This window comes from Branchiostoma floridae, unplaced genomic scaffold, assembly GCF_000003815.2.
Source record: "Branchiostoma floridae strain S238N-H82 unplaced genomic scaffold, Bfl_VNyyK Sc7u5tJ_467, whole genome shotgun sequence".
NCBI lineage: Eukaryota > Metazoa > Chordata > Leptocardii > Amphioxiformes > Branchiostomatidae > Branchiostoma > Branchiostoma floridae.
This window is the reverse complement of record NW_023365871.1, coordinates 1,081-11,783: the sequence shown is the minus strand read 5'-3', so window position 1 is coordinate 11,783 and position 10,703 is coordinate 1,081. Positions and strand designations below refer to the sequence as shown.

Genomic DNA, 10,703 nt, shown 5'->3' with positions numbered 1-10,703 from the left:
TTCCGGTACGTGACCCTGGCGCTAGCCACGGCAGTGCCGAAAGATCGGGGTTCAGTAAAAGCATACTTTGCCATATATTCTGCTTAAGAAAAAGACACCTTTGTGGAAATTTATTTCTTATTCTTTAATTTTCACGTATCAAATTTAAACATGTGCGGAACAGTCGGTTTCTCAAAATTGTAGCAAATCTTCGGAAGGATTTTTTCCGGTACGTGACCCTGGCGCTAGCCACGGCAGCGCCGAAAGATCGGGGTCCAGTAAAAGCATACTTTGCCATATATTCTGCTTAAGAAAAACACACTTTTGTGGAAATTTATTTGTTTTTCTTTAATTTTCACGTATCAGATTTAAACATGTGCGGAACAGTCGGTTCCTCAAAATTGCAGCAAATCTTCTAGAAATATCGTGGTTGGGAGCGGCGCGGGTGCGTTCTAGACTGCGAGGTTATGCGTTAGTTCAGAAACAAATTGGGAAATTGGGCGTGATACGTTCTCCGCCCTCCGCGCGGGGGTCTGCATATGAAAAGAAGCCGATTTCTGCCAAACCCCGAACTTTGGACGGCACGGGCGTGTCTAGAAAATGTTTATGAAAAGAAGAGGCGTGTCTGAAATCTATTCATTGATCGTCTAAACGCGGTTAGACGTGATTTCATGCATATCAGACGCGGGTACACACATATCTAATCGCGTTTTACCCGAGAATTGCACGAGTTTTAATCGCGAATTACACGAGATGTAATCGCGACTTGCACGACTTTTGCACGCGATTAAATCGCGTTCAGACCGGACCATAAACGTAGTCGGTACTGTACATGAAGAAGAAGACAACAATAATTAGGTAACATCGATAGGTCCCAGGGGACCAGGTATTTCTATAGAATTCTGTGCATGGCTGTAAAATTCCAGATAGAATTCCGCATTTGAGATAAGTAAAGCATGAATGGTGTACACATGATTATGTATATGTAGGAAATAAAACAACATCAACGTGGCAGAAAACCAGTGTACCCACCTTCTGCCTCCTACAGCCAGCCTCGCCATGTATACCTGTAAGAAACATAATTTCTTTCACAATCAGTTTCCCACATGTAAATTTGAGTAGACACAAAACTGAAATGGTTACTTTGATGCAACTTATGACTGCATTAAATTCAGTCTGCAAAATGTACATGACAAAGTATTCTAAGAGCAACATTAAGAGTTACTGTAGATCCACCATATTTAATCAAAGAAAAAATAATGTGCTAAGAGTGAGATATGGATAGTAGGATGAGATTTAGTGGCATTGTGTGTGGCATAAATGATGGGTATTGGGCTCAAAATCTAGAGGTCCCCCGTTCAATATCTGCCAGAGCCCCAGTGTACTGTGCTTGGGATGGGAAGGGATGGCGGGGTCGTGCCCACTGAGAGCTTTAGGTCTATTGTCAAAAGTGTGACAAAACACACATGGATTTGGTATGCTATTATGTCCACATGTACGTGTCAACACTTGACACTAAGACCTGTAATCTTTTTCTTCAGTACGAAGCTGAACAGGGATCGTTCACAGATACAGGGATCGTTCAGTGTAATATAACCAACTGCTTCTGCACAGCGTGCCTGCGAAGCTGGTGTGTTACTCCGAAGGGCGGTTATACCGGCTATATAGATACAGATACAGATACTAACCAAGTCCCAACTCAAACTCATCCTGCTGGAGTTGGAAGGAAGGCCCTGATCCTGGAACACTGCAGGGGGACAGGCTGATCCCAATGGTGCCTGTAGATGGGTGCAGGAACAACAACTCACATTTAACAACTCACATTTAACATCTGCCAAGTCAATTCCGTGTTCTTACTATAAACTATGTTTGTGATAACGTTAGTTCACCTTTATCCGCGGGGTAACCTATTACCGTTGTGTTGCTAAACAGGGTATCCAGGGATATTAAGTCAATGGACGGTAGTTAAATATTGTACTATTTTCAAAATATTGCAGTTTGAAACCACCATCTGTCGACTTGATATCCCTAAATACATTGTTTTAAAATGAACGGATAAAGGTTTCCCTACGGAAAAAGGTGACCTAACGTTACATTTCAAGGCCGGGCCATGTCTATTTCTCTAACAACAACAACAACAACAACCTGTTAGTGGTAAGTATAGGCTTACCCATCTGACTTGCCGCCTGAGAAGCCACCTTGACGATGTCCTCCAGTGATCGTCCCTGCTCAGCCAAGGCTCCTGCTATCTATGGGAAAGTCAGTTAACAAGCTGAGATTATAAACAGTTAAAATATAAAGGATGCACATCATTTAAATGTGAAGGGACAAATGAATAAGATCAGGAATAGCCACAACACTTAGGGAAGACTTTCACCTCACAGTGTTAACTGATGCATCTGCATGCCACCACATCTACATTCCAGCATGTGTAACCCTTGTCAGATGAGCTAACTTTATAAACCCAATATTGGTCTCACGGAAGATGCTCACGTGAGTAATAGGGCACGGCAGGCCACTTGCACAAGCACCGTTGGTACTGCATGGCCGATTGATCACAAGAGCGCTTTTTGCAAGGACTCAACCAATATCGGGTACACCATCTTGTCCTTTGAGATGGAAAAAACAGATGATAAACCCAATAGGAACAAGCGTTCGCAGAACTCAACCTTCGTGAAATGGGTGATGGTGCAGTGGTGGAGGGTTTATATGTAGACGTGTCATTGGCTAGCTTTAGTTCTGTGTCGTCCACAGAGCGTCACTTGTAAGTGGAAGTGAGAAGGCGAGGTGTTGAGAGGATGTTGTTGGTTTTAAATATGAAACTGTGAGGTGCATGTCAGGATGAGCGTTTTCTACGTCAGGCCGACATTATTGGAGACTTTTGTATGTCATTAAGAATCTAAAAGGCAAGTTACTTGGAATCTTGGCAGTAGGTGGTCAATGTTATCTGTGAAATGCATTGAGAAGTTGTAGAATATAATGCGAAGACAAAGGGTTTGTGGTTTTTACTATGGAATGGAATGTATGTGTACGTTATGGCCTGCTACAAACTGTGTAAAATGAAACCGTGTCTCTGCGATTTACGGGAGATGAAGAAGGCCTGCTTACGCTTTTTGGGAGAAAGCATGGAGACCGTCACATAGGAAGGTGCGCCGAAAAAAGTGATATAGGCAGTAGCTGTATTTTAAAAGTATTCTATCATCCATCCTTTCTTGTTTGTGCACATGACACAAACTGTCCTGTCCATTCATTTCCATGGACAAAGCAAATACCTTTCATTGTCTTTTGAAGATAAAGACTTATATTGACTGGGCTAAAATCGACTGTTGCATCAAAATATCAATAAAATAACACATAAAACAATAACGTTGACCACATCAACGCCGTCATTGGTGAGATCCACATAAATGATCTTCACATCCCCAGCGAACACCTCCAAAATGTGATGGCTGGTGTCGTCACGGAATGCTCCTCCTCAGGTACATAAAAGTATAACTTCCATTTTGGGCTTGCGACTTGGAACTCATGGAACTTTTCAGATGACCCCTTTTCTCTTACCCAATCGTTTTAGTAACATATCAGTACAAATGGCATGAATCTGCTAACTAGCACCTGCGACCTACCCTAGATTAAATTGCAGAGAAATCAAGACATCAAAGTATAACTATCCATCTGGGCTTGCGACTTGTGACTCATGGAACTTTCGACATGACCCCGTGCGTGTCTCTCACCTAATCGTTCTCGCGACATGTCGGTACAAATGACGTGATTGTGTTAATTACCACTTGTGTCCTTGTTGTGACCTATATACTCTACATTACATCGCTTGGAAAACAAGACATAAAAGTATAACTTCCATTTTGGGCTTGCGACTTGGAACTCATTGAAATTCTGACATGACCCCGTGTCTCTTGCCCAAACGTTCTCGCCACATATCAGTACAAATGGCCGTGCCGTGGCGGGAACGCTTTATCCGCCCGCACGGGGCTTGTCAGTCAATAGGACTATACGCCTCGCGACACCTTTTCTGTCCGGGATAACATAAAACATGCATAATTTCTTCCTTGGAAGAGAGACCAAATGCTTATCCCGACAAGAAATTTGTCCAATTTCAGCAGGTAGGATAACAAATCCACCGCCGGAAGCAAATGTATCAATGGTTGCAACAATGATGATGTCGTAACATTCTTTGTTTCACAATGCAGTCCACTACATTGTGTATCCCATATGTCTAATGTAAACTCCCTATAAACAATCTCATCAATGACTGCAAGTTACTGTGAAAAACAAACCCTGCTTTGTTCATCAGTGTATTGTACCGGTAGTAACTGTACATGTGCAACCCTTTTAAAACGTGTAATACACGCCCCTGTATACAATATCATCATTGCCCTTAGTCTACAGATTATCAAATCTTATGGGGAACATGCACACCCCATCATGTATAATGTACTGTCAATATAAACCATTTTCTCTATTGCGCAACTATGACCTTTGGGATCACTTCCTGTTGGGACGGGGTAAGCATGAAGCCCATCGGCATGACGTAATATCACCTAAATATAGCACGATTGCGTAATACCCACTATTGCGTAATACCTACGATTGCGTAAAACCCATTTTCCACCTACAAACATCCCCTGCAAAACCGTCAAAAGCCACTAAACGAAAAAACGCCTCGTACGTTTCTTCTCCTTCTCAAGAACTACCCACATACCAAATATCAGAGCAATCTGTCCAGCCGTTCGCGAGCTTTTCTGTCCACAGACACGCACCATACAACGGTTTCCAAACATACCTATTGCATTCTGCTAATTACCTCCTAATTTGCATAACAATCATACAATTATGTACATCACTACGTAAGCTATCTGCATACCTACAGTCATTCCGTTCCATCGACCCCTGCTTGCATTATTCCTTCTCAAAACCTAACACAAGAATGACTTTCACCGCCCCAGCAAAACCCCTAAGTGGCCAAAACTTACACACCTTACTATTCATTTACACAGCTACCTACCACGTAAAAATCATCACCCAAAAAAGTCCCGAAAAAAAAATATCAAAACCGGAAGTTCTGCTGCAGTACAATAACACTCCGCTAGAACGCCCTGCCGTAACGCAATTCCTACCATTCCTTCCTCATGTCTAACCCTACCCACATACCAAATATCAAAATAATCCATCCATGCCTTCCCCAGATATCAGGCTGACAAACGTCCCTCTCACACACAAACAGCACTCAAAACAAACCCTTCGTTTCACGAAGGGAATAAGAAACCTTATCCATGTATGATGAACCCACCTTGTGGATGAAGACAGTCCCAGCTAGACCCCTTCTTCCAGCTGTCTTGTCATGGCTGGTGAGGGCACAGTCCTCTCCGACCACCAACATGTCCACATGGAGACCCTCCGAACGGGCTCTCTCCAACGACATGCCAAAATTCAACCGGTCCCCGGTGTAGTTCTTCACTATCAGTAGTGTGCCAGCTGAAAAAGAATTGCCATCATAAAAAATGTGATATAGTAAAACATAGCCATGATATGAGAAAGGATACACAAACCTGGGTTCCCCTGTCCCACAGCCCTGATATGTGGGACACACAAACCTGGGTTCCCCTGTCCCATAGTGATGTGTGGAAGGACACACAAACCAGGGTTCCCCTGCCCCACAGTGATGTGTGGAAGGACACACAAACCTGGGTTCCCCTGTCCCACAGCCCCGATGTGTGGAAGGGCACACAAACCTGGGTTCCCTTATCCCACAGCCCTGATGTGTGGAAGGACACACAAAGCTGGGTTCCCTTATCCCACAGCCCTGATGTGTGGAAGGACACGCAAAGCTGGGTTCCCCTGTCCCAAAGTGATGTGTGGAAGGACACACAAATCTGGGTTCCCCTGTCCCACAGTGATGTGTGGAAGGACACACAAACCTGGGTTCCCCTGCTCCACAGTGATGTGTGGAAGGACACACAAACCAGGGTTCCCCTGTCCCACAGCCCCGATGTGTGGAAGGACACACAAACCTGGGTTCCCCTGCTCCACAGCCCTGATGTGTGGAAGGATGCACAAACCTGGGTTCCCCTGTCCCACAGTGATGTGTGGAAGGACACACAAACCTGGGTTCCCCTGCTGCACAGCCCTGATGTGTGGAAGGACACACAAACCTGGGTTCCCTTATCCCACAGCCCTGATGTGTGGAAGGATGCACAAACCTGGGTTCCCCTGTCCCACAGTGATGTGTGGAAGGACACACAAACCTGAGTTCCCCTGTCCCACAGCCCTGATGTGTGGAAGGACACACAAACCTGGGTTCCCTTATCCCACAGCCCTGATGTGTGGAAGGATGCACAAACCTGGGTTCCCCTGTCCCACAGTGATGTGTGGAAGGACACACAAACCTGGGTTCTCCTGTCCCACAGTGATGTGTGGAAGGACACACAAACCTGGGTTCTCCTGTCCCACAGTGATGTGTGGAAGGACACACAAACCTGGGTTCCCCTGCTCCACAGCCCTGATGTGTGGAAGGACACACAAACCTGGGTTCCCCTGTCCCACAGTGATGTGTGGAAGGACACACAAACCTGAGTTCCCCTGTCCCACAGCCCTGATGTGTGGAAGGACACACAAACCTGGGTTCCCTTATCCCACAGCCCTGATGTGTGGAAGGACACACAAACCTGAGTTCCCCTGTCCCACAGCCCTGATGTGTGGAAGGACACACAAACCTGGGTTCCCTTATCCCACAGCCCTGATGTGTGGAAGGACACACAAACCTGGGTTCCCTTATCCCACAGCCCTGATGTGTGGAAGGATGCACAAACCTGGGTTCCCCTGTCCCACAGTGATGTGTGGAAGGACACACAAACCTGGGTTCCCCTGCTCCACAGCCCTGATGTGTGGAAGGACACACAAACCTGGGTTCCCCTGTCCCACAGTGATGTGTGGAAGGACACACAAACCTGGGTTCCCCTGTCCCACAGTGATGTGGGAAGGACACACAAACCTGGGTTCCCCTGTCCCACAACCCTGATGTGTGGAAGGACACACAAACCTGGGTTCCCCTGCTCCACAGCCCTGATGTGTGGAAGGACACACAAACCTGGGTTCCCCTGCTCCACAGCCATGATGTGTGGAAGGACACACAAACCTGGGTTCCCCTGTCCCACAGCGATGAGGGGAAGGACACACAAACATGAGTTCCCCTGTCCCACAGCCATGATGTGTGGAAGGACACACAAACCTGGGTTCCCTTATCCCACAGCCATGATGTGTGGAAGGATGCACAAACCTGGGTTCCCCTGTCCCACAGTGATGTGTGGAAGGACACACAAACCTGGGTTCCCCTGTCCCACAGTGATGTGTGGAAGGACACACAAACCTGGGTTCCCCTGTCCCACAGTGATGTGTGGAAGGACACACAAACCTGGGTTCCCCTGCTCCACAGCCCTGATGTGTGGAAGGACACACAAACCTGGGTTCCCCTGTCCCACAGTGATGTGTGGAAGGACACACAAACCTGAGTTCCCCTGTCCCACAGCCCTGATGTGTGGAAGGACACACAAACCTGGGTTCCCTTATCCCACAGCCCTGATGTGTGGAAGGACACACAAACCTGAGTTCCCCTGTCCCACAGCCCTGATGTGTGGAAGGACACACAAACCTGGGTTCCCTTATCCCACAGCCCTGATGTGTGGAAGGACACACAAACCTGGGTTCCCTTATCCCACAGCCCTGATGTGTGGAAGGATGCACAAACCTGGGTTCCCCTGTCCCACAGTGATGTGTGGAAGGACACACAAACCTGGGTTCCCCTGCTCCACAGCCCTGATGTGTGGAAGGACACACAAACCTGGGTTCCCCTGTCCCACAGTGATGTGTGGAAGGACACACAAACCTGAGTTCCCCTGTCCCACAGCCCTGATGTGTGGAAGGACACACAAACCTGGGTTCCCTTATCCCACAGCCCTGATGTGTGGAAGGATGCACAAACCTGGGTTCCCCTGTCCCACAGTGATGTGTGGAAGGACACACAAACCTGGGTTCCCCTGCTCCACAGCCCTGATGTGTGGAAGGACACACAAACCTGGGTTCCCTTATCCCACAGCCCTGATGTGTGGAAGGATGCACAAACGTGGTTTCTCCTGTTCCACAGTGATGTTGGGAAGGAGACGCAAACCTGGGTTCTCCTGCTCCTCAGCCGTGATGTGTGGAAGGACACACAAACCTGGGTTCCCCTGTCCCACAGTGATGTGTGGAAGGACACACAAACCTGGGTTCCCCTGTCCCACAGTCCTGATGTGTGGAAGGACACACAAACCTGGGTTCCCCTGTCCCACAGCCCTGATGTGTGGAAGGACACACAAACCTGGGTTACCCTGTCCCACAGCCCTGATGTGTGGAAGGACACACAAACCTGGGTTCCCCTGTCCCACAGCCCTTATGTGTGGAAGGACACACAAACCTGGGTTCCCCTGTCCCACAGCCCTGATGTGTGGAAGGACACACAAACCTGGGTTACCCTGTCCCACAGCCCTGATGTGTGGAAGGACACACAAACCTGGGTTACCCTGTCCCACAGCCCTGGTGTGTGGAAGGACACACAAACCTGGGTTACCCTGTCCCACAGCCCTGATGTGTGGAAGGACACACAAACCTGGGTTCCCCTGTCCCACAGCCCTGATAGCAGCCAGTATGTCTGCAGGAGGAGGAGAGGTGAACACAGAACCTGCGATGGCCCCAGTCAGCATTCCTGCACCGATGTAACCTATTCGCAACAAAACAAGATTACATCTCATTGCATTGTAAAAATCTTGTGCAACTGAATTCCCCCATGTACTGGCTATCATACTATATATTCATAGCATGATATTATTGAATTCATTGAATTCATCATCTACTGATATTTAGGATTCTTCTCCATTCTATTTCAAAGTGGAATGATCATGTTGGCAAACTAGCAATGCTGCCAGGACAGCAGCCAGGCAATTCAGAGAACTGCTATTGAACAGACAACTTTGATCGACCATTAAATTACCTAATAGAGTGGCGTAAGGGCAGCTCTTTTTTTTTGCCTCAGTTCATAGTTACAACTGCACAATTGCGCAGCGAAATGTGTTGTGGGTAATATGTCATAGGTGACTCTGAGACATAAGCAGAACACACGCATGACCTAGACACAACATTTCACAAGTTCATTAAATTATAGAGGTCTTCACTTTTGACATAATACCCACAGGCCACAGTTTATGTCTCTGCGCATGTGCAGTTGTCCTGTACCTGCATGTGCGGGTTCATGCCCCGACCCCCCACCAGACAGTAGTGTGACCTTCCCCGCTGCCCGCACTGACGCCACGTCCTCTCGCACCATGACCCGATGGCCCGACAGCAGGCGCAGGCCTGGGTGGCTTGCAGCAGTGCCCTCTAGTGACTCATCCACGCATCGTTCCTTGGAGTTGATGAGCTTCTTGCCAACATTAGAAGCCATAATGTCTCAGAGACACTTTCTGAGTAATCTGAAGCTGGCAGAAATGACGCCTGGAGAAAAAGGTCTGAAAACCTTATAATCCTTTATTTATGACTGACTCCTTTAAACTGTTCTAAGTGTTCAGTGGAGCAAAAGAATTTTGCTCAACCAACTGTACGTACATGGTATCAAAATTAATATCGGAGTTTATAACTTTATGTTCTACGTGAGTGTGCAATTTTGTCACCATCATCAATCATATGGTAAACATTACACTCAAGCAAAAAGAAGCAAACGCGATCTTGTAATCAAAAACTGCATGAATCATTGAGTACCTATTCGTGCAAATACGACTCCCTCGAGCTATACTTTTACTGATCGCCAAGTAAGTAAGTGTCCTCAGTCACCCAAACTTTGGATACCTCCATCATATCATCAATTGGATTAGATCTGAGACTTTCAAACTTTCTGGGAGCTGGAAGCAGCAAGCACTCAAGTTACGACAACCTTGTTACATCACATATGCATGTCATATAATCTCACCTTATTCCGTAACAGCACAGATTCCCACCTGAAATAAGGCAGAAGCGGAAGGGTTTTCTACACCTTGCCCCCTTCACTCTGTGAACAGCTGATTCCGGTCCCGCCCACTTCCAGGTCAAAGGTCAACACAACAAACAACATGGCGGCCATAGAACAGATCAGAAGGGCAATGACCCTAATTGACGGCTGCGCAGAAGGTCCCCGGTGAGTCCCCTCAGGATTGATTTTTAAAAGTATCAGAAGATGTGTTTTTCTTTGGAAATGTTGGCATCTTGGAGCTGTATTCTACAGGTAAGGGTTGTAGGTTTTTTATTATGTCGAAAAAAACAGACTTTCAAGCCTGTTTTGGGTGCCTGGACACTAGAAAGAAGTTTGTTATGTAGCTGTCATTGTAGTGCCAGATGGGGTCAAAGGTCACCGAGTTGCGTTTGGATGCAAATCACATGTGTTCCAGTGGTCAGAAAGTTCCGAAAAGTTGAGAATGGACATTTTAGAAGCCGGGCTACCCTCTCAATATTAGTTTTTCGAGAACGAAACGTCAGGTAGGTGACTTTTGACAGCTTCTATTTGCCATTAAATGCATTATAAGGATAGGGAAGACATGATTGGTGGTCACTGCTCAGAACTGTCAAACCCGCATGAGAAGTGATTTCGGGCGTTTTCCAACGGCACAGACTGTTTCTAAAGATCGGAGTCGGCATGTATGGCCGTGTCT

General features: G+C 46.8%; 1 protein-coding gene and 1 long non-coding RNA gene across 2 annotated transcripts; both read right to left on the bottom strand.

The window, feature by feature from the left end:
• Positions 1 to 919: 919 nt before the first annotated feature.
• LOC118408862 (triokinase/FMN cyclase-like) lies at positions 920 to 9,468 on the bottom strand. Its single transcript, XM_035809722.1, has 6 exons — positions 9,259 to 9,468; positions 8,636 to 8,746; positions 5,285 to 5,469; positions 2,150 to 2,228; positions 1,668 to 1,757; positions 920 to 1,046 (listed from the first exon to the last, which is right to left on the bottom strand). Exons 1-6 carry the CDS (start codon positions 9,464 to 9,466, stop codon positions 955 to 957), a joined length of 765 nt encoding a protein of 254 aa, XP_035665615.1. The 5' UTR covers positions 9,467 to 9,468; the 3' UTR covers positions 920 to 954.
• Positions 5,774 to 6,358, bottom strand: LOC118408863. Its single transcript, XR_004830369.1, has 3 exons — positions 6,336 to 6,358; positions 6,054 to 6,098; positions 5,774 to 5,912 (listed from the first exon to the last, which is right to left on the bottom strand). It is a non-coding gene; the product is annotated as an uncharacterized LOC118408863 (long non-coding RNA).
• Positions 9,469 to 10,703: the final 1,235 nt, after the last annotated feature.